At 42.5% G+C, this 26,233-nt stretch overlaps 1 protein-coding gene across 1 annotated transcript in view; it reads left to right on the top strand.

Moving 5' to 3' along the window:
- LAMB1 (laminin subunit beta 1) overlaps positions 1 to 26,233 on the top strand; it is a 75,716-nt gene that overhangs the window by 13,463 nt on the left and 36,020 nt on the right. The window contains exons 6-14 of the mRNA XM_082399701.1: positions 1,069 to 1,257; positions 1,348 to 1,411; positions 5,499 to 5,701; positions 10,078 to 10,198; positions 12,030 to 12,218; positions 12,474 to 12,653; positions 12,791 to 12,903; positions 14,063 to 14,142; positions 24,855 to 24,990. Of these exons, the coding sequence (XP_082255827.1) occupies positions 1,069 to 1,257; positions 1,348 to 1,411; positions 5,499 to 5,701; positions 10,078 to 10,198; positions 12,030 to 12,218; positions 12,474 to 12,653; positions 12,791 to 12,903; positions 14,063 to 14,142; positions 24,855 to 24,990 (1,275 nt within the window). The remainder of the gene's footprint in view (positions 1 to 1,068; positions 1,258 to 1,347; positions 1,412 to 5,498; positions 5,702 to 10,077; positions 10,199 to 12,029; positions 12,219 to 12,473; positions 12,654 to 12,790; positions 12,904 to 14,062; positions 14,143 to 24,854; positions 24,991 to 26,233) is intronic.

A 26,233-nucleotide genomic window follows, 5' to 3' on the forward strand; every position in this document is an offset into this window, starting at 1 on the left:
CACAAAAATTTGCTTTTTTAACCATTTTTAAATGTGCAGTTCTGATGGCAGTAGGTATATTCACAATGTTGTGCGACCAACACCACTATCTCCAGAACCTTTTCATCACCCCAAGTAGAAACCCTGTACCCATTAAGCAATAGCTCCTCACCACTCCATCCTCCCAGCCCCTCTTAACCTCTAATCTACTTTCTGTCTCTATGTACTTGCCTATTCCATATGTTTCATATAAGTGGAATCACACATTCTTCTGTGTCTGGCTGATTTCACTTAGAGTAATGTTTCCAAGGTTCATCCATGTTGTAGGAAGTATCAGAATTTCATTCTTTTTTATTGCTGAATAATAATCCATTGCATGTATATATCACCTTTTGTGTATCTGTTTATCCACTTGAGTGGTTTCCACTTGTTGGCGATTGTGAATGATGCTGCCCTGACGGTTCATGTACAAGTGTCCATCTGAGTCCCTGTTTTCAGTTCTTTGGGGTGTGTAGCTGGAATTGCAGGATTCTCTAGCTTCTCGAGTTAGTAATTCCTTCCTCTTGTTTTCCCAAAGCACACCACATGTGACTCTATTATAGTGTTTGACGAATTGTTTTGTAAATCATTTCTGCCCATTCCTGTACCTCATTGGACAGCATTAGTTGCAGCATTTAGACCCCTGTCTGGTACCGAGTAGCTGTCATTACACATCTACTGACTGATTAAACGAATGAATGAAAGAAGGAACACTCAAGCTAAGCAGTCATGTCATGGGCATGGTGGGTGGCTAAATGCACCAAAACTTGTATGCTATTAAGGCCTGTTTATAATCAGCTTCTAAAGAGAAACAGCTTACTAGTCTCTGGTAGGGTGGGAGAAAGTGCAAAATTTAGAGGCGAGACACTTTCCTGTGAAAAGAAGCTCCATGGAACAGCTTGAAATATTTGAAATCCAGCCACAGTCTGAAATACCAACCACATGCAGTCAGGGTTTGTGGCACGCAATTGAATGATACTTTCCTCTGAGATTTTAAAATACAGATTACCAGTAAAAACGTCCAATGAGTCTCTTCCACCTTGCCTTTAGACATTCCGTCCAGCCGCTATGCTGATAGAACGATCGTCCGACTTTGGAAAAACCTGGGGTGTATACAGATACTTTGCCTATGATTGTGAGAGCTCGTTTCCCGGCATTTCCACCGGCCCCATGAAAAAAGTCGATGATATAATTTGTGATTCCCGATATTCTGACATTGAACCCTCAACGGAAGGAGAGGTTTGTTTGTTCTTTTTGTTTTCCATTCTACTTTCAAATCTAGTTTTTGATCATTGCAAAAACACCAATTCCTCTTATATCTATTTTTAGGTGATTTTTCGTGCTTTAGATCCTGCTTTCAGAATAGAAGATCCGTACAGTCCAAGGATACAGAGTAAGCTTGTTTTCAAATAAAAGCTTTGATGAAGAACAGCAATCATGGGAGAATGCTTACCCAGAGCACTGCTACCCAGAATCTAAATATCAAGTGCTAATTCCACCCTCTTCATTTCTTTCTTTCTTTGCAATGCTCTTGAAATTGGCAGTTATCAGTCCTCACTGAAGGGGAACACATTTTGATAAGAGTAAAAGGTTTGTGTCATAAGACCCCAAACCATTGTGCTGGTCATAATACTTTATTTATTGCTCAGTATCACATATATATGACGTGTGTGTATATATATATATCGCGTATATGATATATATCATATATTATGCATACATATATATAATTATGTATATAAAGGTACAGATTAGGCCATTGTAACAAGGTGTCCCCAAAAATGCAGTGTCTCAAAAAAGTTGACTTCTCTTTTACGAAATCACCGAGGGAGATTTACAGATAAAGTACCATTCACTTGCCGCAAGCAGGCTTACCAGATAAAATACAGGATGACACCCGGTTCAGTATGAATTTTCAGATAAATAACAAATCATTTTTTTAGGATAACTGTATCCCATGTGATATTTGTGACTGGTACGAGCCTATTCCATGCAATATTTGTGGTTAGTATAACCATGTGATATTTGGGACATATTGCTACTGCAATGATTAATTGTTTATCTGAAATTCAAATTTACTGAGCACCTTGTATTATTATTGCCAGATCTGGCAAGCGTAGCCATTAGGTCACCCAGGTTCCCAGGTTCCCTCTGTCTTGCAGTCTGTATCCACATGGTTAGACCTGGATCAACCCCACCCTATCCTTGTCCCAGCCTGTGGGAGGGGACAAGTAAAGAGCAAGCGACCTGAAGGCATACGTCACATCCGTTCACACCCCATTGGCCAAAATTAGTCCCCTGGCTACACCGCAGGAGATGTGAGATGCTCTAGCTGGTGGCTGTGTGCGCTCTCAAACTCTTGGCTAGGGCTCTTATTGTCAAAAGAAGAAGAGAAGAAAGAATCCTGGGGGAAAATTTGAGGTCTCAGCCATATTCAATGTGCTCATTAAGGTGAGGGTTGCAGTTGCATTTCACAGGTGAGTCCGCTGAGGCTCAGAGTTGGACTCACATGCATAAAGTGACGGGGCTGTTTAATGAGAGATCCTGAGCGCACGTGTTATGATTCTTAGATCAGAGTGCTTTCCAGCATCCAGCAACCAGGCTCATGTCTTTACACAAATACATTTTGATCTTCTTGGTAGGCAGAATGGGCTTTGGAGTCCGACACAGCTGGGTTTAAGTCCCAGCTCCAGCATATTAGAGCTCTGTGACCTTGGGCAAGTCATTTACTTACAACTTTTTTTTAGCTTCTACTTTTTCATCTGTAAATGGAGATAGTCATATTGATTGTTGTGGACGGAAAATGACTAACATATATAAATGACTCACCAAGGTGCCCAACGCATAGAAAATGTTGGGTCCGTGAAGCTGCTGCCACTGTTGGTGTCGTCACTGCCATCAGCTGTCACTCAGGCCTTCTGTAGACCGGGTCCTGCACCTCAGAGTGAGGATAAGGCCCCCTCTCCAGCTACTGAGGTGCAGTCAGTTGAGCAGAGATGGGGTGAGGTTTTGCTGGTCTTTCTCAGCGGAGCATGGCCCTCCTTTGAACCAAAGCCCCGTGGCACTTCCCGGCTCACAGCAGGGGAGAGTAGAATGGAAGGAGTCCAGGGAATATTGCCAGAAAAGTGCTGTTTCCCCACTTAAGTTTACATATGGCCCAGACCGTGTCTGGTCTGTAATTTACTCAGTCATTCTGTTGTCAAACAAATATTTATTTATTTTAAAGTTTTATTTTATTTTTTAAAATTTTATTGGAATATAGTTGATTTACAATGTTGTGTTAGTTTTAGGTGTACAGCAAAGTGATTCAGTTACACATGTACATATATCTGTTATTTTTCAGACTGTTTTCTCATATAGGTTATCCCAGAATATTGAGTTGAGTTCCCCGTGCTATCCAGTAGGTCCTTGCTGGTTATCTGTCTTGCATATAGTAGTGTGTGTGTTCATCCCAAGCTCCTGATTTATCCCTCCCCCACCCGCCGCCATGTTTCCCCTTTGGTGAGCATAAGTTTGTTTTGGATATCTGTAAGTCTTTCTGTTTTGTAAATAAATTCATTTGTATCATTTTTTAAAATTAGATTCCACATATAAGCGATATCATATGACACATTTGTCTTTCTCTGTCTGACTTACTTCGCTTAGTGTGATATCAAACAAATATTTAATGGTATATCCAGCCCTGTGCCATTTCTGAGTGAGCTCTGGGAGGCCTGCCCTCCCCGCTCTCAAAATCCAGTTGCGAGAAATGTCCACACAGTCTCCATGACCAACACCTCCTGGGTCCGTAAAAGGACTCACGGTCTGTTCCTTTTGGGTGAAATTTGTGGGACTTGGAGAATGTGCTGCCATTATAATTCTATTGTCTTTGGCTGTTAAATGGCGTCAGAAAACCTATTCCTATATTAAAGAAGCATCCACTGTAACAGATCATGCTTTGGATTTACTTTGTAATCAAGGGAACAGTATCTCTTTAGTTGTCCCTATTGTTGAGGCCTCCGAAACTCACTTCAAAAGTGATTGTGCCTCTTATAACAGCAGTCAATACGAGACTTAGCTGTCGTTAAATATGGCAGGAGAGAGCGAGGGAGCTTATTTGCTCTGCTGAGGGCTTCCACAGAGATCACTCAAGGGCTTCTAAATACTCCAGCTGCTCTTCAAGTTTGTTGTTTGGCCTCTTGTCAATAGGCGCTTGTGCTCATATTGTGCAGGAGGAAATGTTGGCATTCAGAAATTCCGTTCATTGAAGTAGTACCACAGTTTCTCTGTTTAGTTTTTGATTTTACAAAGAGCCTAAGTTGAATGCATGGACTCATGGGCTTTCTCTTTCAACCCACAGCTATTTCTATAGTCTTCATTGTAAGCTATGCATATATTATAAGTATTTTAAATTGTATGTGGGCTTTGAAAGTATCTGATGCATTGGGCCAATGCCACGTTGTCCCGTGTTGTAAATTTTAAGAATCTATCAGCAGAAATGAACGTAAAGCTTAGGAGCAATTTTAGGCTACAGAGCTAAAAGGGGAGGACGGGTGGACTAATCAATCTTTTGGGGTCCACTTCAGCAAGAGCCACTTAGTGATTAATGAAAACACTGATGGAAGAAGATTGAAGATTGAATGACTCTTGGTTTATCAAGTTATTAGAGAATGTAATTGACAGCCCCGCTTCTGTAATAAGCATAGGCCTATAGACCCAGGAAAAGGAAGATCAAATAAGAGACATTGGTCTAGAAGTAACTTCTATTTAGGAAAAAATAATTTGCCTCAACATCCCAATACTAAGCTCCTTTATCTTCACGCCACTGTATTATATTGGTAATTATATTGGTAAACTGTAAAACTAAGACCCAGAAAGTTGTAGATTGTAATGATGCTTCCAAACTTGGTTGAAAAGTCAGGCCCTGGATTGTGGTTATTCTATCGTGTTAAATCGATTTTAGTAACTTGGACTTCACCTAAATGGTGGGAAATTTCAGATAGCATTTTCCTCTCCAAAGATAAACACAAACATGTCTCTAACTATCTTATAATAATAATGAGAATTGGAGTGGTTTGATAAGCTCTTTCCCACCTGAATGGAATTTTCTGATTTTGAGACTAATTGCTGTGGGAACCAGATGGTATTGCAATAGTTTAGATTACTGTGTGTTCAGTGGCTTCCGGCAATCATGCAACCGCATTTTAAAATTTCTCCGCCTCCACACTTCTTCCTGAGACATCAGTCTGCCAACAAATCCATCACAGAACATATGTTCTTGTTAAACTGATGAGAAGGGAATAACCTTTCTTCGAGAGACTGTCACATTATGTTAACCTTTATCATTACGTGCATCTAGATCATGCAAGGGGGGGGGGGTAAGCTTAAGCCATTTTTATTTGTCATGCCTTTCTATAAAGAGAAAAAAACCAAGTTGTCTAATTGCAAAGGAAGTCTTGCTTCTTTGATCAAACTTTTCATATTCTTGGTGACCTTCATAGATCTCTTAAAAATCACCAACTTGAGAATCAAGTTTGTGAAACTACATACTTTGGGAGATAACCTTTTGGATTCCAGAATGGAAATCAGAGAAAAGTACTATTACGCGGTTTACGACATGGTGATTCGAGGAAACTGCTTCTGCTATGGCCACGCCAGCGAGTGTGCCCCGGTGGATGGATTCCACGCAGAAGGAGAAGGAATGGTAAGTACACGTTCCAGGCAGCTTCCTCCTTCATACGGGTGATTCTAAAAAGCAGATGGAAGCTAGTAGTATTACCTTAAGCCTTTTTATTTGGGGTCTTATTTTTCCAGACTGCTATTTAGTCCTTTGTATCATTCCAATGGTTGATTTTTTTTCTTTTTCCTTTTCTGTTTGCTGATTTTCTTGGACTACGAGAATGTAAAGAATACTCATTTCGTAGACACCGAATTTTTGGAAATTGTCCCTGTGGGCTGCTGCTACAGTAGATACTTTAGTCAGTAAGGATTAAAGAGTTTTCTACATGACAGTCACATCTTCCTTTACTTGAGGGAATATTAAAAACCACAAGCATTCCAGCCTGCATGCCAGAAGGCATAAATTGACCCCAGGCCAGAGAACCTGGAAATTTGAACCTAGAACCACGGGACACCATTTAGGAGTCAAATGGACTTTGTTTCTTGACCTTCTAGTTTCATTCTTTTTCCACTTTTATGCTGTGTTTTCAAATTATGTAATTTTAAAAATAGGGGACTTGGGTAACTTGCCAAATGGGTAACGTTAGGATATTTTACCAGTTTCTAAGTGAATTGTTAATTCTTGTTAGAAGAGACCAGAGTTTAAGTAATTTGCCAAAGGGCCTTAAGTAAGTACATGGCAGATGCGAATTGAAATCTCGCTCTCCTGACTGCACCAGGGCCTCCACTGGACTGTGGGCCTTGCTTCCTTTTTTTTTTTTTTTTTTAATTAAATAAATATTTTTATTTTTTTTTTTGAATTTTTGTATTTTATTTTATTTATTTTTTTATACAGCAGGTTCTTATTTGTCATCCGTTTTATGCACATCAGTGTATACATGTCAATCCCAATCTCCCAATTCATCACACCACCACCACCACCTCCCGTCACTTTCCCCCCTTGGTGTCCCTACATTTGTTCTCTACATCTGTGTCTCAATTTCTGCCCTGCAAACCGGTTCATCTGTACCATTTTTCTAGGTTCCACCTATAATGCGTTAATGTACGATATTTGTTTTTCTCTTTCTGACTTACTTCACTCTGTAGGACAGTCTCTATATCCATCCATGTCTCTAGAAATGACCCAATTTTGTTCCTTTTTATGGCTGAGTAATATTCCATTGTATATATGTACCACATCTTCTTTATCTATTCGTCTGTCAATGGGCATTTAGGTTGCTTCCATGACCTGGCTATTGTAAATAGTACTGCTATGAACATTGGGGTGCATTTGTCTTTTTGAATTATGGTTTTCTCTGCGTATATGCCCAGTAGTGGGATTGCTGGGTCATATGGTAATACTATTTTTAGTTTTTTAAGGAATCTCCATACTGTTCTCCATAGTGGCTGTATCCATTTACATTCCCACTAACAGTGCAAGAGGGTTCCCTTTCCTCCACACCCTCTCCATCATTTGTTGTTTGTACATTTTCTGATGATGCCCATTCTAACTGGTGTGAGGTGATACCTCATTGTAGTTTTGATTTGCATTTCTCTAATAATTAGTGATGTTGAGCATCTTTTCATGTACTTCGTGGCCGTCTGTATGTCTTCTTTGGAGAAATGTCTATTTAGGTCTTCTGCCCATTTTTTGATTGGCTTGTTTATTTTTTTAATATTGAGCTGCATGAGCTGTTTATATATTTTGGAGATTAATCTTTTGTCCATTGATTCGTTTGCAAATGTTTTCTCCCATTCTGAGGGTTGTCTTTTCCTCTTGTTTGTAGTTTACTTTGCTTTGCAAAAGCTTTTAAGTTTCATTGGGTCCCATTTGTTTATTTTTGTTTTTATTTCCATTACTCTAGGAGGTGGATCAAAAAAGACCTTGCTGTGATTTATGTCAAAGAGTGTTCTTCCTATGTTTTCCTCTAAGAGTTTTATAGTGTCTAGCCTTACATTTAGGTCTGTAATCCATTTTGAGTTTATTTTTGTGTATGGTGTTAGGGAGTATTCTAATTTCAGTCTTTTACATGTAGCTGTCCACTTTTCCCAGCACCACTATTGAAGAGGCTGTCTTTTCTCCATTGTATATCCTTGCCTCCTTTGTCATAGATTAATTGACCATAGGTGCGTGGGTTTATCTCTGCGCTTTCTCTCCTGTTCCATTGATCTATGTTTCTGTTTTTGTGCCAGTACCATACTGTCTTGATTACTGTAGATTTGTAGTATAGTCTGAAGTCAGGGAGCCTGATTCCTCCAGCTCTGTTTTTCTTTCTCAAGATTGCTTTGGCTATTCGGGGTCTTCTGTGTTTTCATACAAATTGTGAAATTTTTTGTTCTAGTTCTGTGAAAAATGCCATTGGTAGTTTGATAGGGATTGCATTGAATCTGTAGATTGCTTTGGGTAGTATAGTCATTTTCATAATATTGATTCTTCCAATCCAAGAACATGGTGTATCTCTCCATCTGTTGGTATCATCTTTTTTTATAGTCTTTTGTCTCCCTAGGTAGGTTTATTCCTAGGTATTTTATTCTTTTTGTTGCAGTGGTAAATAGCAGTGTTTCCTTAATTTCTGTTTCAGATTTTTCATCATTAGTATATAGGAATGCAAGAGATTTCTGTGCATTAATTTTGTATCCTGCAACTTTACCAAATTCATTGTTTAGCTCTAGTAGTTTTCTGGTGGCATCTTTAGGATTCTCTATGTATAGTATCATGTCATCTGCAAACAGTGACAATTTTACTTCTTCTTTTCCAATTTGTATTCCTTTTATTTCTTTTTCTTCTCTGATTGCCGTGGCTAGGACTTCCAAAACTATGTTGAATAATAGTGGTGAGAGTGGACATCCTTGTCTTGTTCCTGATCTTAGAGGAAGTGCTTTCAGTTTTTCACCATTGAGAATGATGTTTGCTGTGGGTTTGTCGTATATGGCCTTTATTATGTTGAGGTAGGTTCCCTGTCTGCCCACTTTCTGGAGAGTTTTTATCATAAATGGGTGTTGAATTTTGTCAGAAGCTTTTTCTGCATCTATTGAGATGACCATATGGTTTTTATTCTTCAGTTTGTTAAGATGGTGTATTACATTGATTGATTTGCATATACTGAAGAATCCTTGCATCCCCGGGATAAATCCCACTTGGCTCTGCACTGGGGCCTCCACTGGGCTGTGGGCCTCGCTTCTTGACGAAAGGTGTGCCTTGCTTAGTTGATGTTGGCCTTTTCAAAAATTGTTAGTCCTCATCTAAGAAGGTGAAGGTGCAGGACTGACTTGTATTCAACAGTCTAAAACTTCTGCCTTCCCTTTACTCTATATAGAACCTTTATTGCACAGATAAAGTTGAATTTTTAACAGAGCCTGAAGGGAGAATATGTCCTTCTAATCTTTTTGCTCCATGTTTCAGAGAATGCCAGGTAGATGATATTTACTTCTCAGAGTAACAAATGCTGCGTGTAGCTAACCTCATGTAGTCATGTCACTATCTTGCGTCTCACAGTACGTTGTACTGTTGATTCAGATGCCGTAGGGTCCTGTGGTATGGACTTTGGGACTGGTTTTCAGGCTACGTAAAACCACCTTGTAACGAGAGGAATTTAGTCTTCTGCTAACTGCACTCTTGTCAAGGTGGGTTCAGGGTGGACCTGTCTGTCCTGTTTCTGAATTCCATCCTGTAGAAACTAGTGTTAAGGTGAGGGATCCATGTACGTGCATATTTGCTAGACGGAAAGAATTGATTTATCATTTATGTGCCTCAGGGGCTCAAGTGTGACTGGTGGTGTGGTGTAAAAGAGCACATCGTGGTCCCTTCCTGAAGCAAAATAATCTGTATCTTTTTCTGACATTTTATATTTCTTTCCTTAAAAATGTAAATGTGGTAACTGATTAATTCTTAAAATCTCATTTTGGGTTGAAAAAACATTTTTAAGTGCTGAGCCGGAAGTCAAAAACCAAACAAAGCAAGCAGAGAAAACCTGTCTTTTGTATGGCATGGGGTAAAGCTTGCAGTAAATTGAGTTGGTTCCTGGTGGTGTGTACACATTTAGTTCCTCATTGTAACTTTTGTTGATTTCTATTATAATAGATTTTTTTTAACTGTTAAGTAACTAGTTTGTTTTTTAAAAAAATTTTTAAGTGACTGCTTTTGTTCTTCTGTGTTTTTCTCATCAATACTTCAATAAGAATATTTATCGAGTACCCATTATATATAGCAGGAACTGTTCCTAGAGTTGGGAATTACGGCCATCAATAAGACAGGACTCACTGGGGGGAAGGGACAAAATAAAAACAAAGAAACCCTCATTGTGGTGCGCTACAGATGAGGATTAGTATCAGAAGGGGTTGATATTTTCCATTGATTGTGGGAAAGGTCTGGCCGTTAGTATATCTCTTCCTTTGCTTTTTTCTGTTTTCGTAACTTTCAAGGTTCACGGGCACTGCATGTGCAGGCATAACACCAAGGGCTTAAACTGTGAACAGTGCATGGATTTCTACCATGATTTACCTTGGAGACCCGCCGAAGGTCGAAACAGCAACGCCTGTAAAAGTAAGTCTCAGGCAAAAGGACGTTCTGAATCAATTCAGACCCCGGTATCCATTTTCGGAGTAGAGATGCTGTAACGGTACACTGGTCTGCAAAAGGAAGAAAAGTTACTACCCTTTTCCCAGCCTCACCCTGATAATCCTAGGAAGCCACTCTCCAGTCTATTAAATTAATCAATTAGTATTTGACCAGCACCTATGTGTTTGGCAGATTTAGTAGAAGACAGAGATGCCATCCCTGACATTGTACCTGTTTTTTTTTTTTTTTTTAAAACAGTACTCTTTTTTTTTTTTTAATTTATTTTTGGCTCTGTTGGGTTTTCGTTTCTGTGAGGGCTTCCTCTAGTTGCGGCAAGCGGGGGCCACTCTTCATCGCGGTGCGCGGGCCTCTCACTGTCGCAGCCTCTCTTGTTGCGGAGCACAGGCTCCAGACGCGCAGGCTCAGTAGTTGTGGCTCACGGGCCCAGTTGCTCCGCGGCATGTGGGATCTTCCCAGACCAGGGCTCGAACCCGTGTCCCCTGCATTGGCAGGCAGATTCTCAACCACTGCGCCACCAGGGAAGCCCCAATTGTACCTGTTTTTAAGGCAAGATGACCATGAGCGAACGGTGAATGAAAACAATCGTGTGGTGCATCAATAAGGTCTAAAAGAGATGGAGTATTTGTCAGCCTTGTTTCTGTGCCAGCCCAGCGCAGCGTGTGGCATCTTTCCATCCACCCATCCACCCATCCCTCCCGGTGCTATTCTCTGGGCAGAGGGGGAGTTTGAAATACCACCACCCTTCTCCACACACACAGTGATTCTGATAGACTATCATCCCTGTGAGGCGTGCTGTCTCTGCCCCCACTGAGGACTGTTCTAGGAGCTCAGAAAACAGTGAGGGCTGGAGTGGGCAAGGTTTTGTTAGTAAGGACGACCAGCTGGCCCTTAACTGATAGTTAGGATTGTTTAGGTAAAGAGAAGAAAGCGCAGGGGGGCGGGGGGGGGAGGTGGAAGGGAGTTCAGATAAGGAGAACACAAAACACAAGGCTCTAAGGACATTCTCACGACACCAGGGTTTAATTCATGATTCTGGGGTTTAATTAAACCAAGGTATCCAGGGCACGACGACACAGTCCCTCCCTACAGGACGGATAAGGCCAGTGTGTGGAGCCCCGTGAGGGCCCCAGTGAGAGAAGCTTCATTGTGAGAAGACAAGAGTCGTTGATGGGGGTTGTTGAGCGTGAGAGAGAGAGATGGTTAAAGCTGGGTTGGACCAAGAGGACTCTGCCGAATGGGCTAGAGGAGGGACAGAATGACCCAAGAAGGCCAGCTGGATGGCTGTTAATGGGTCTGATTAACAGAACCTGGCCCGCTGTGGTGGTGTGAATGAGGAGCAAGGGAATCCGGCCTTCATACCATGTTCCTCAAAGCTGGCCGCCCAGACAGGCTTCCCCAGGAACATATCGCCTAGAAACCCCTCTGGAGGGATGTATTCCCGTCCCACCCTGAGCATGACCCAAACGCTTTTCCGTGCAGTGTGGCCTTCCTGTGAGTGAGCCTCCAAGGGGACTTCCCCCAGAACTTTTCAACTTTTTATAACCCATTCTCTTCCAAAGAGGGCAAGTGAGGTTATTTCATAAAGGTCACACTCGGAAGGTTTCCAGCATGGCTTAGGATTTACACTGATGTCGTAAGCAGATGCGTCCTTTTCACCGCCAGCGCCTTCTTGTTAATTGCCATTTTGCCTGAACTTCGTCCCCAGTATCCAAAATGAGCTTCCTTCCGACCAACCCCATCCTCCCCCGGTAAGTAGATTGAAAAGGCTTTTCCTGCCGTCGGTCTTGTCTCGCAGAATGTAACTGCAACGAACATTCCAGCTCTTGCCACTTCGACATGGCGGTCTACTTGGCCACTGGCAACGTCAGCGGAGGGGTGTGTGATGGCTGTCAGCACAACACGATGGGGCGCAACTGTGAGCAGTGCAAACCGTTTTACTACCAGCACCCGGAGAGAGACATCCGGGATCCTAATCTCTGTGAACGTATGTGGGGAAAGGGCACGGGGGGGGGGCCTGTTTAGGTCAGCTTTCAGCTTGAATAGTCTGGTAGTCACCATCCTTCTCTTGGGACTCAGATCCAGCCTCATTTTAGCTGCTGTATAGGATGCCGGGGGTGGAATTTACTTAGTAGTCCAGCCTTTTTGAGTCTTATTTTGTGACATTTGGAGGGATGAAGGGAACATGTGTATTTCTACATACACACACATTGTGTTACCTGATGCTTCTCATTCTCCTTAGAATGTACCTGTGACCCAGCTGGTTCTCAGAACAAGGGAATCTGTGACAGTTACACGGATTTTTCTGCCGGTCTCATTGCTGGTCAGTGTCGGTGTAAATTACACGTGGAAGGAGAACATTGTGATACCTGCAAAGAAGGCTTCTATGGTTTAAGCACTGAAGATCCATTTGGTTGTAAATGTAAGTACATGTGTTCAAAAAGTTTGGGAGTTCTCATGTGCACGTAATTCCCATTTTACTTTGCAATTCTTAATCCAGTCGACTACTACAGACTCACTTGGTTTGTGTTTCTTTACTTCATTTTATCTTTAATGAAGCTTGTACTTGCAATCCTCTGGGAACAATTCCTGGCAGGAATCCTTGTGATTCTGAGACTGGTTACTGCTACTGTAAGCGTCTGGTGACAGGACAGCATTGTGACCAGTGTCTGGTAGGTAAATCGTAATTACATGGGAGGGGTGGTTTGTGAATATGACGTTTCAATAGAGAACAATTTTCACAGTTGTAGGTTCTACCATCACCCTTTAATGTAAATATTAACATTAAAAGCCACGAGTAGACAATTCACAAAAGAGGAATCACTAATGAATAATTTTGACAAGATATTCACCATCGCCGTTAGAGTTGCAAAATAAAACCACGGTGAAGTACCATCTTTACAGACAAAACTAACAAAAGTTTTTTTTAAAAAATAGGAATGCTGACTATTAAGTGAGGACATAGTGAGGGGCAGGTACTCGTGTGCTACTGACGGAAATACAGACTTGTTCATACTTTGTGAAAAGTGTTTTGGAGATGTGTATCCATAGCCTGTGGAAATGTGCATCCCCTTTGACCCAGTAATCCCACTTCTGGGAATCTATCCTAATGAAATAATCAGAAAATTGGACAAAGATGTATTCACCAGAAGACTCATTGCATCTTTTATTAATCATAACAAAAATAACTTGGAAGCAACAGTAGGGAAAATAGTTAAATAAATTTGGGTGTTTCTATGCAGTGTGATATTTGGTTGCCATTGAAAATGATGGTAACATGAGGAAATGCTTATGCTGGTGTGAAAAAAAAAATAAAAGAACACAGGATGTGAGTAGTATCTTGACTAGGGAAAAAGTTCATCAAGAAAAACAAAATCTGGAAGGAAATAGACCAAAAAGTTCACTGTAGTGATTCTGGGTGGAGTAATTATGAGAGTAATTTTTAAAAGTTATATTTTATATCTTTTAAAACATTTTTGTGATTGCTTTCATATTACTGTCTCACTGCCAGAGTAATTCCATTGAAGAAAATTGGCATGTTTGCTGCTAGCTCACGTTAATTCTTGGATGAAGGCTATTAGCAGGGCGAAGAAACTGCTCTGATCTGGGGTTACCATGTGGGTATGTGCAACCCTCTCTGACCCCAGTGACCCAGAGCTTGGGTTCTTTATGCTAGAATACTCCTACTCATACCTATTGTAGGCTTTCTGCTTTCACGGTGCAGATAAACGTTTGGTGGAACATCCAAAACACGCCATAACTTGTCTCTTGCTGAGTCTATTGTGTAATTACAGGAACCCCCCTTTAGATGTTTAATCTTTTGTTCTGCAGCCAGAGCACTGGGGCTTAAGCAATGACTTGGATGGATGTCGACCTTGTGACTGTGACCTTGGGGGAGCCTTAAACAATAGGTGAGTGGAGCTGCTCTGACACTCTTGCGCTCAGTCACCCCCAGGGTCCTTGCGACCTCTAGGACGAGGGTGACGTTCGGTGTCTCCTAAGAAGATAGGCAGAGTGCATTCACCTTTGCTTTGAATGCCTGATAATCACTTTTACCTGTGCTCTCAAGGTTTTCAAAGGTTTATTCATTCCAAGAGTTAGCTTTGAAGCCTTCTCTAGTCTTTATGTTTCTTGGGTTTTTTATTTTGGTTTTTTGTTTTCTTAATTTATTTATTTATTTATTTTTGCTGTGTTGGGTCTTCGTTTCTGTGCGAGGGCTTTCTCTAGTTGGGGCGAGCGGGGGCCACTCTTCATCGCGGTGCACGGGCCTCTCACTGTCACGGCCTCTCTTGTTGCGGAGCACAGGCTCCAGACGCGTAGGCTCAGTAGTTGTGGCTCACGGGCCCAGTTGCTCCACGGCATGTGGGATCTTCCCAGACCAGGGCTCGAACCCGTGTCCCCTGCGTTGGCAGGCAGATTCTCAACGACTGCACCACCAGGGAAGCCCTTTATTTTGTTTTTTGATGTTTCTTTAGTTTTTGTCTTTTTTTTTTAAATTGAAGTATAGTTGAGTTACAATATTGTGTTATTTTCAGGTGTTCAGCACAGTGATTCAGTTATATATGTATATATTCAGTTATAATAGTATATCTTCAGTTGTATATATATGTTCTTCAGATTCTCTTCCCTTATAGTTTATTATAAAATATTGAGTATAGTTCCCTGTGTTATATAGTTGGTCCTTGTTGGTTATTGTTTCTTGGTTTTTAATAGTGTTACTTGTTTTGTATTTTACTTTTCGGTATTTTTTAGATTATGGAAACAGTGTACGCCCATGGTTTTAAAAAAAAAATTCAAACAGTTCAGACAGGTATCCTGCCTTTTTTCCCCACCAAGTTCCATTGCCTTGAAGTGCCACTGTTAACAGTTTCTTGTGTCTCTCTAGAAATTAATAATAGTGCTCAAAATACCTGTGAAAATGACAGTTTTCTTCCTCTCATTTCTTTTGAAATAACATGTTAGGTGTTACTTTTTAAACAAGACAAGTACAAAGGAATATAGTCCATGATTTCCTGCTCAGCTTAACAGACTTTAAATTATTTTTTATTTTTTAATGCTATTCTTGTCTGCTTACATTCTTTTTATTTATGTATGTATGTATGTATGGTATGGCTGTGTTGGGTCTTCGTTTCTGCGCGAGGGCTTTCTCTAGTTGTGGCAAGCGGGGGCCACTCTTCATCGCGGTGCGCGGGCCTCTCACTATCGCGGCCTCTCTTGTTGCGGAGCACAGGCTCCAGACGCGCAGGCTCAGTAGTTGTGGCTCACGGGCCGAGTTGCTCCGCGGCATGTGGGATCTTCCCAGACCAGGGCTCGAACCCGCGTCCCCTGCATTGGCAGGCGGACTCTCAACCACTGCGCCACCAGGGAAGCCCTTAACAGACTTTAAAGTAATGTATGTATGTACATTACTCTGCAACTTGTTTTTTTAATCTAAAGATTTTTTTTTTTTATATCAGCATCTATTCATCTACCTCTTTTTTTTGTATTCTATCATGTGATAATGCCATGATTTATTGATTTCCGTTTTTTGGTTTTTTTTCTTTTCAAAAATGTTGCAGTGAATATCCTTATTGGTAATCTCGATGAATGTTTGTAGACATATCTATAGATTGGGTTCCCAGTGATGGAAGTGCTAAGTCAAAGTACATGTGCATTTTCTATTTTACTAGAGGATGTCAGATTGTTCTCCAGACATATGGTGCTAGTCTATTTTCTTCCCAACCAGTTACAAAGTACCTTTTTCCCCAGTCCCCCACCAGCAGCTGGTATCATCAAAACTTTTATTTTCACCAGTTTAAAAGACAGAAAATGCAGTCCCATTTTGATTTGTGTAAAGGCTCTTCATTTTGTTCTTCACTATTTCATTTTTTCCAACTTGCCGGTACATTAATGAAAATTACATACAATAATTTTAGTGACTTAAATATGTTGGTATTCCTTGAATTGGTGAGACATGATCCTCTCCTCAGAATGATCAAAGTACACATTTTGGCAAGATGTTCAATTTGTGGGAGTTGGATTAATTACCTTTGAGTCGTCTCTGTGTGTTACTGGATCAGATTCAGAACATCTGGTAAAAATAGCATAAGTGACTGTTGGGAGGATAGACAGATGTTTCCCTGTGGCCCAGGATCTTCCCCGGGAGAATGTGCTGAATTTGTTGAGTAAGCCTCATGGATTCAAAAACTGACTCTCTTACAAGAAGATTTCCCAACACTGTAGTAGTCTGCTTGGGCAGGAATGAGATTTTAGGCAGCAAGAACATGTTCTGTTTGGCCTCCGTATTTGGATTTGTTCTGTTCCAGATCGTGCAGTAAACTTGGGACAGCATGTTGCCTCCGGAACTCCAGGGTGAATGTCTGTTCTTAGAAAACCTCCAGAGGGGAGGAAGCAAGGATAATTCCATAAAGGAGGAAAGCGAGACCAACTGCTGTCTCTGCTGATGAAATCACTTCCCTGACTTCCCTTGGTGACCCCCAGAACACAAGCTGATGATTTCTTTAGTAACTGATTCCTCAATTCAAAGCTGTCGGCACTCCAAAAATGCTTCTCGGTTAGAGGAAAGTGGCATACGTCACTCTCCAAATTATGTCCTAAACTCAGGAATGTCCTGTGTTCCTTTACCCTAAACGGTTTTTGTTGCTTACACTCCCTTCCTCTCTCTCGCTCGGCCACACATGCTTCCTGTCTCTAAATGCACCCACGCACAGCCCCTGGCCTGCCCCGAATCTCTCCTGCAAAAAATGTGCAAAAACCAGAATGTGCTAGTCAAGAGAGTTTGTGAAACAAAACATTTTAGTGAAGTTTTTTTTTTCAGTTTTGATTGGAGTAGAGTTGCTTTACAATGTTGTGTTAGTTTCTGCTGTGCAGCAAAGTGAATCAGTTATACATGTATATGTATATCCTTTAGTGAGGATTTTAAAATGGGTAATTTGATCTTTCTAGCATGATGGATGAAATAGATGCCTTACTTTTGGCATCATTGGTGGGGGAAGAAAAGAAACTTTCAAGATCCCTATAGTCTTGTGACTCTTCAGTGTTTTATAGTCATCCTTTTCAAGGTTGTTTTTCCCCACAGGACTTTAAGAGTCCCAGAGAGGTGACAGAGGCTCTGTCTTCTAAAGCACGAATTCTTCTAGAATGCTTGGTGCATAACAGACGCTCAGGATCATACTTGCTGAATGATTGATTTGTTGCAGACACTCATAAATATCTTCCACCTGACAGTATTATTGTACTTTGCTTTGCCTCAGACACATGTTGAATAAATGTTGACTGAGTAAAAGAATTTGAGAAACAAAAGATTTTTACGATATAAAAATTAAGCATGCCCTCCTCGGGAGAGGCAGTCTCTAAATCAATCCCAAAGCATTCCTTGGTTACTTTGGCCAGGGCCAGATTAAGTGTAAAGTCATGAAGTGGAAAAAGTTTTTAAATGTTTTTTTTAATGAGCTGAGTGGCTTTTGGTAGAACAATTAAAGTGTGTAATCCATGCCTATTATATTGACAGCTAGTCTGAACTTCGGAATATTTTTTTTTTTTTTTTTAATTTATTTATTTTTAACTGTGTTGGGTCGTCGTTTCTGTGCGAGGGCTTTCTCTAGTTGCGGCGAGCAGGGGCCACTCTTCATCGCGGTGCGCGGGCCTCTCACTATTGCGACCTTTATTGTTGCGGAGCACAGGCTCCAGACACGCAGGCTCAGTAATTGTGGCTCACGGACCCAGTTGCTCCGCGGCATGTGGGATCTTCCCAGACCAGGGCTCGAACCCGTGTCCCCTGCATTGGCAGGCAGATTCTCAACCACTGCGCCACCAGGGAAGCCCCGGAATATTTTAAAGTAAGACCTAATTGATATAAATAATGTGACTCAAACCAGGTTAATGACGTTTTGCCTAGTAGATAACCTGCTTTTTTTTTTTTTTTTTAATTATTTATTTTGGCACATCGGGTCTTAGTTGCGGCACGCGAGATCTTTGTTGAGGCATGCGGGATCTTTTGTTGTGGCACGCGAGCTTCTCTCTAGTTGTGGCGTGCGGGTTTTCTCTTCTCTGGTTGTGGCACGCGGGTTCCAGAACGCGTGGGCTCTGTAGTCTGCGGCACACAGGCTCTCTAGTTGAGGTGCGCAAGCTCAGTAGTTGTGGCCACGGCATGTGGGATCTTAGTTCTCCAACCAGGGATCAAACCCGCATCCCCTGCATTGCAGGGTGTTTACCGCTGGACCAGTGGGGAAGTCCCCTAACCTGCTTTAATGAATAAGAGTGGTTGCTAAGTAAATGCTGCTTGCAACCGTTTAAAACATTGAAAAATAGAAGCAGCTTGACAACATCCTTCAAAATTATTTCATCAGTTAAATTTAGGACTTTGATATCTGGCTTGAAGCCCACCACTTTCTTCTGAAGATCTCTCCTTCTTAGACTAAAGGCCCCAATCCTCCCTTAATGTGAAAACACATTACTTCTGCATCTTTGTTAGCACTCCTTCTGCTTTGTGTTACAGCTGTTTGTATTTGAAAGGTCTCTTTGGACAGGGATTGTGTCTCAGCTGTTTTTGCATATTCTTTTGTCCCCAGCCCAGTGATAGGTGCTCAGTAAATGAGGAGCTGAAATTTATTGTGCTTCGAAACCAGAGCAGAAGTTAATAGATATTTTCATCAATGTATGGGATAACTGTGGTGTATCTAACCCTTTGTTAATTGCTATGGCAGCTGGACATAAAGAGATTATGGAACATAGCTCCTACCCTTTAAGAATGTATTCTAGTTGTAGGGGAATTGGCGGTGGAGGTTGGGTGGAGGGGTGGCGGGGAAACTGCTCTGGATAGAATGGATGGTGCTGACTGCTCATCACGGGGGAACCAGCTCTTATTTGTAATCAGTATTTTGGAGGAGATTTCAGCGTTGAACAGAGTAGTGGTCCTTATGAGTGATGATTTTTATCCTTTAATGTTTTTCTTTTGCTTTATTTCTTAGTAGTAAAGTTGAGATTGTACAGTATTTTCCCTGCTCATCACTGTTTAAATGAGTTTTCCTTCCAAGAGTTGCCAATTGCTACATTTATGAGAAATCTGTGTTTTTGAGAAACGATCTTTTTATAAAATTTATTTTATCGACGTGTAGTTGATTTACAATGTTGTATTCATTTCTGCTGTATAGCAAAGTGATTCAGTTATACATTTCTATGCATTCTTTTTCATGTGCTTTTCCATTATGGTTTATCACAGGAGATTGAATATAGTTCCCTGTTGCTATACAGTAGGACCTTGTTTTGTATCCATTCCTATACATAATAGTTTGCATCTGCTCAACCTAAACTTCTAATCCATCCCTCCCCACCCCCCCGCCCAGCAACCACAAGTCTGTTCTCTATGTCTGTGAGTCTGTTTCTGTTTTGTAGATAAGTTTGTGTAGTATTTTAGATTCCACATATAAGTGACATCATATGATTTTTGTCTTTCTCTGTCTGACACTTCACTTAGTATGATAATCTCTAGGTCCATCCATGTTGCTGCAAATGGCATTATTTCGTTCTTTCTTCATGGCTGAGTAGTATTCCATTGTGTATATATGCACCACATCTTCTTTATTCATTCATCTGCCAACGGACATTTAGGTTGTTTCCATGTCTTGGCTATTGTAAACAGTGCTGCTATGAACATGGGGGTGCATGTATCTTTTCTTTTTTTTTCTTTTTAAGAATCCATTTTATTTTTTGGCTGTGTTGGATCTTCGTTGCTGCATGTGGGCTTTCTCTAATTGTGACGAGCAGGGGCTACTCTTCGTTGTGGTGCACGGGCTTCTCATTGCGGTGGCTTCTCTTGTTGGGGAGCATGGGCTCTAGGCATGCGGGCTTCAGCAGTTGTGGCTTGCGGGCTCTAGAGTGTAGGCTCAGTAGTTGTGGCGCACGGGCTTAGTTGCTCCGCGGCATGTGGAATCTTCCCGGACCAGGGATCAAACTCGTGTTTCCTGCATTGGCAGGCGGATTCTTAACCACTGCGCCACCAGGGAAGTCCACGTGTATCTTTTTGAATCATGGTTTTCTCTGGATATATGCCCAGGAGTGGGATTGCTTGATCATATAGCAACTTTATTTTTAGTTTCCTGAGGAACCTCCATACTGTTCTCCACAGTGGCTGCACCAACTTACATTCCCACCAACAGTGTAGGAGGGTTCCCTTTTGAGAAATAATCTTGGCCTTTACCCTTTGAGGAAAAAAATAGGGCCTGTGTTAGGTTTCTGTTGCTGGCATAACAAATTACCACCACTTAGTGGCCTAAAACAACATAAATTTATTATCTTACAGTCCTGTATGTCAGACACGGTCTCAGGGGACTAAAATCAAGGTGTCGGTGGAGCCACGTTTCCACCTGAAGGTTCTGGGGAGACTTTTTCCTGCTCATTCTCGCTGTTGGCAGATTTCAGTTCGTTTGGTTGTAGGATGCAGTTCCTGTTTTCCTGCTGGCTGTCAGCTGAGGGCTGTTCCCAGCTTCTAGAAGCTGCCCACATTCCTTGCCTCTTTCACCTTCACAGCCAACAGCGGTGGGTCAGATCCTCCTCGTGCCACAGCTCTGACCCACTCCTCTGCTTTCCTCTTCTGCTTCTAAAGATTCATGTGATTCGCTTGGGCCCACCTGGGGAACCCAGCATAATCCCCCATCTCAAGGTCCTTAACCTTGATCTCATTAGGAAAGTCCTTTGTGCCACATGAGGTAACATATCCACAGATTCCAGGGATGAGGATGTGGACATCTTTGGGAGTCATTATTCTGCCTGCCACGGACCCTGATATATTGTGTTTTGTGTCTTTATTCTACCTAACTGATCCAATGAATTGCACCTGTATCTAGTTACAGGGAAATTGGTGGGGGGAACATACAGCATTGTCAGATGTACCATTTCTATCTGATTTGGTTTTGCTTGAACACAGGCAGGAACAGTGGCACGTAATAAATCTTTTTCCTCTCTCTGGAGGAGGCGGGATTTGAGCTTTGGGGTGAAGGCACAGAGGTGGGATGACTGTGGCATGGTGAAGACCTGGTCTGATCTCGACCGTGTCTGCTCACGTTTCCCCATGAGCCCTCTTGGCTCCTGTCTTCCTGTCTTCTCTCCGCGGCCTTCAGGCCACCTCTGTCCTGGTGTCCCCTCATCTCCTCAGGTGAGCAGTGTCTTCCTCTCACCTGTCGTTCTTTGCTCTTAGCTCTGTGTGGGCACTGCCTGCATTTTGATTGGTTGTACTGGTCAATTGCTTTATTGTTTATCCCCCTTGGTTAGATTGCAAGTGCTGTAGGGCTGGAACTATTCTTTTCCCCCATTTTTCTTTCTCCATATCATTTCGCTGGAAATAATGGACTTAACAAGGAAGGTAGGATTGGTTCAGAAGAGAGTTGACAGGGACTTCCCTGGCGGTCCAGTGGTTAAAACTCTGTGCTTCCATTGCTGGGGGCACAGGTTCGATCCCTGGTCGGGGAACTAAGATCCCGCATACTGCGAGGTGCAGCCAAAAAAAAAAAAAAAAAAAAGCTGACTGGCATGGACTAAAATGGGAGAGTTTCGACACCAGGAAGCACAGCTGCCAGGGCTAATGTCTGCTCAGTAAATATTTGTGGAAGGGTATGAGGAGTGTGGCTCAGCTAAAGCCAAGGGTGGGCGCCCGAAAGAGAAGCAGTTGTTTTCAGAAGAGGGGTTATAGAGGCTGCAGGAAACCAGGCAGAGGCTCCGTGACTTGACAGAAGAAGAAACAGTTGTGGGTTTTTGGGAAGGCGGGGCTTTGGGAAGGTTGGTTTGGCCGTGTAGCTGGATGATCTGGGCAGGGGAGAGAGAGAGGAACTGGGGAGATCAGCTTGGGAGGTGGTTGGAGTAACAGGTGTAGAACGATGACACAGGGGACTAGGGTAGCCGCAGTGACAATGAGAGGAAACGGCTGAGTCGAGAACCGTCTTGAAATAACACGTGTTATATTGAGGATAAAGGGAAGATTACGTCTCACCTACATCAGAGGGATTTTTTAAAATTGAAGTATAGTGGATTTACAATGTTGTGTTAATCTCTGCTGTACAGCAAAGTGATTCAGATATACACACACACACACACACACACACACACACACACATTCTTTTTTATATTCTTTTCTGTCATGGTTTATCATAGGAGATCGAATATAGTTCCCTGTGCTCTACAGTAGGACCTTGTTGTATATCCATTCTCTGTATGATAGTTTGCATCTGCTAATCCCAAACTCCCAATCCATCCCTTCCCCCTCTCCCCCTTGGCAACCACAAGTCCGTTCTACATCAGAGTAATTTTAAATCTGCTGACAGAAATAGCAGAGCTGAAGATAAGTCGGTGTGTGAGGTGGCGAACAGTTTGGGACAGGATGAATTAGAGGTGACGGCTGGGCAAACCATGGAAATGTCCCATTCACGGCTGGAGGGGTACAACCAGAGCACAGTCGTGAGTAAGAGCTAAGAGCTGTAGGTGAGGGCCACCTGCATGGGGGCAGGTAAAGCCCCAAGAACGAGTTCACCAAAGGAGCGGGTGTTGAGTGGGAGCCACGCCCACCGGTGACAAGCGTTCAAGTGTGTGGACACAGGCGTGTGGCTGTGGAGCTGACATGAGGGGAATTCCCTGCACGGGGTCAGGTCCTGAGTGAGTTGTTTCTTCTTTACAACTGTGCTGCGGGTAAAAGCCTCTCGGGAGCCTGCCCGCTGTCTCTATCCTTGCCTTCCTTGGCTTGTTCTCTAGTAATGGACGGCATTGGGAAGAATCTGGGTGTTTTTTTCTTTGGTGGTTCACGTTTGAGACATTTGTTCCCTCAGTAAACATGTGCTGGGGGGGAAAGGGATTTTCTTTTGCCCCTGTGATGTCATGTGTGACGCCTGAATTTTGGAAAATGGCTTTTGGTGGATTAGCTCGAAGGAGGGCTGGGTCCTGATTGGAACAAGCTTTCCTCCTCTGGGAATTGTCTACAGGATGTTGAATGTGCTCTTACCCCTGTAGGATAAAAACTATTCACATGACATAAAGGAAGAAGACTTCAGCTGGACCAGGACAGGGCTGTTTGGGGTGTTTTTAATAAAGCTCTGAGTGTTCAGTCTTCCTGTGAGTTGTAACTTGCCTTAGGTATTTGGTTTAAAATGAACTTAGGGACAAGGAAAAAAAAAAAAAAAAGAACTCTGGGAATAGGTTTAAAGTAACAATTCCAAATCACATCTTGAGTTTAATGAAATAAAAATGGATGCATGTAATTCAGGGTTTTTTCTTTTTTTAGTTGAAGTATAGTTGATTTACAGTGTTTCAGGTACAAAGCAAAGTTGTCGATAATTGTCCAACAAGAGAGGAAGTGATCAATGTCTTTTAACAATAAAGATAGCAAACAACTGAGGCCTCAGAAGGCACCATTTGAGAAGAGGAGAGGGAGGGAACCACACAAGCCTTCATGAAGGGATGACAGTTGAAAAATCAGGAGGATTTGAAGACACAGTGCGTCAACTTTAATGAACACCTACTTTGTGAGGAGCTTAGTTGTTGATGTGTCGCATACATCATTTCTCTTGCAAGGAGGCGGTGGCATGACGGAGAAGGTGGTTCCTTCTATGGGATGGGGAGTGATGGTCAGGAAACACCACAGCAGGAGGGATTTGTGAGCTGAATCTTGAAAGAAGAGTGGGTAGATCTTTGCTGGGTAGATAAGGGAGCAGGGCATTCCAGGCTGCAAGAACAATACAAGCAAAGGGAAGGGGTCATGAGTCCCCTAGTGCATTGGAAAAACTCTTAAGTAGTTCAGTGTGGCTGGTGAGGCGAGGGCAGAGGTGAGGCTAGGAAGGTAGAGAAGAGCCAGATGGTGGGGGCCTGGTGCACCTCCCCAGGGCCATCGTGCCTGGAAGCGATGCGGTTAATGCATCTCATGAGGGTCATTCAGGCAGCTCCGGGGGAAGGTGGAAGTTCAGGCTGCGAAGTTGGAAGACTGGCAATAAGGATACCAATTAGAGGACTGTACCTGCTTTTACTGTGAGCGAGAGAGAGAAGAAAGGCGTAGCCTAGTCAGTGCAAAGCAGGGAGAGATGCACAAGGTGCTAGGAGGGGAAATCACCGAATTTGGTTCCTGATTGGCTATGAAGAAGGAATCTGGAGAAGAACTTCTGGTTTCTGATGTGGTTAACTCTGGGTGGTGGAGTCTTCTCCCCAACAGAGAACATGGGAGGGATTAGGTGCTGCTTTCTGGGATCTGTGATTAGCCTCTGGGACAACTAAGTTGGAGCTGTCCTTCTGGGAGCTGGATATTTAGATGTGAGGCCCAGCAAAAGGGGTCGCATTTGCAAAAGATGTATCAATGCAAGAACATATGTGATAACTACAGAAAACCTTAATGTGGCACAGATGGAGCATAGTCAAGAGAGCAAGGGAGAGAAAACCCAAAGACCAGGTCACTGAGAGCTTTCAACCTCAGGAGTCTGGGATTAATTTGTAGGCAATGTTTTTTTCCGTGTACTTATTTTCTGAAGGAAGTAAGAAAACCCTACCTGAATATTTCACCCCACTTACTGTTTAATGGCAAAGGTGGATCTGCTTCCAGTGGGTTCATTATGAACGTGGTGAGCACAGCTGACCAGCTCTCCTTCCTTTCCAGTTGCTCTGCAGAGTCAGGCCAGTGCGTCTGCCAACCCCACATGATCGGACGCCAGTGCAACGGAGTGGAATCTGGTTACTACTTCCCCACCTTGGATCACTACATCTACGAAGCAGAAGAAGCCAACTTGGGGCCTGTAAGTAGGGGGGTGCTTGCCAGGTGGGTAAAGCAGAGTACGGGGGGCGGGCAGTAATGGCATATACACATTTTGCAAAAAGACCAAGTAAGAAGCATCTTGTCAGTGAGCACAAAATAAGGGTGAGGAACAGGCCTTCTTGAGAACAGTCAGATTTAAAGCTAAGTAAATCCATAACGCAGAAGGAGACTTTGGAACATTCACTAATAAGGCTTTTGGTGTTTTTAAGGAGGTGGGTTGTTGTTTTTTTTTTCTTTTTCCATTCTTTTCTCTACTGATGCACCAGAGTTAGCTGGTATAGTAAATATTCAGAGAGGATATTGCTTCAGTTTTCTAATGCTGTGTAACAAGCCATGCCAAAAGTTAGCGGCTTCAAATATATGTCTGGCACTTCAGCTGGGACGGCGGAAACAGCTGGAGGCCAGCTGGGTGCTGTTCTCCAAGCAGCTGTCTTGAGCTTCCTCACAGCATGGAGGTGTCTGGACAGTGAGAATTCTTACCTGGCATCTGGAGGAGGAAACAGAAACTGCCAGGTCTCTCAAGGTCTCGACTGAGAAGTCCCAGAATGTCATTTTCTCACACTTTGCTGGTCATAAGGCACAAGGCCAGACCAGATTCGAGGGCAGGGGAACATAGGTTCCACCTCTTGGTGGGTAAAGCCGCACACACATACATTACAGGGAATGAAGGGCTTCATCTCTGGAGGTAGCTAATCACAGTTACGGTATGTAATGCTGTGAACAAACTCAAATGCACACTTGAGTTAAGCAACTCAAATTGATCCATTCTCAGCCTTACAATCAGAATTCACTCATCGGTAGTGAACATTCATGGTTGTAACAAGTTTCCTCACTTGTACGTGGCGCCTGAAACAAATGCCAGTGAGAATGACAGAAATACATCCTCTAGATATCAGGCTAGCCTTGTGGAAACCTGGGACATACCTGGTCACTCCTAGGCTTGCTAGTAACAGCATTTGGGATGTTCTCTTTCCTTCCTTCATGCTCATTTTCCTGGTTATGTCATAGAAGGTATATCCTAAGTCTTAAGCCCATCTCCAGTGTCCCAAGACTACCTCAACCTAAAAACTAAAAAGAAACCAATTACCTGTTTATAGACCAAAAAATTATACAGTCTACTGGAAAATATGACTGCAAAAAATGGGTTTAATATCTACCGTTTTGGACCTTTGGGTGACTTCAGATTTCTTCGACTGTTACATTGAATTCCATTTCAAGTAAAG

Source organism: Balaenoptera borealis (assembly GCF_965194805.1).
Source record: "Balaenoptera borealis genome assembly, chromosome: 7".
Lineage (NCBI taxonomy): Eukaryota > Metazoa > Chordata > Mammalia > Artiodactyla > Balaenopteridae > Balaenoptera > Balaenoptera borealis.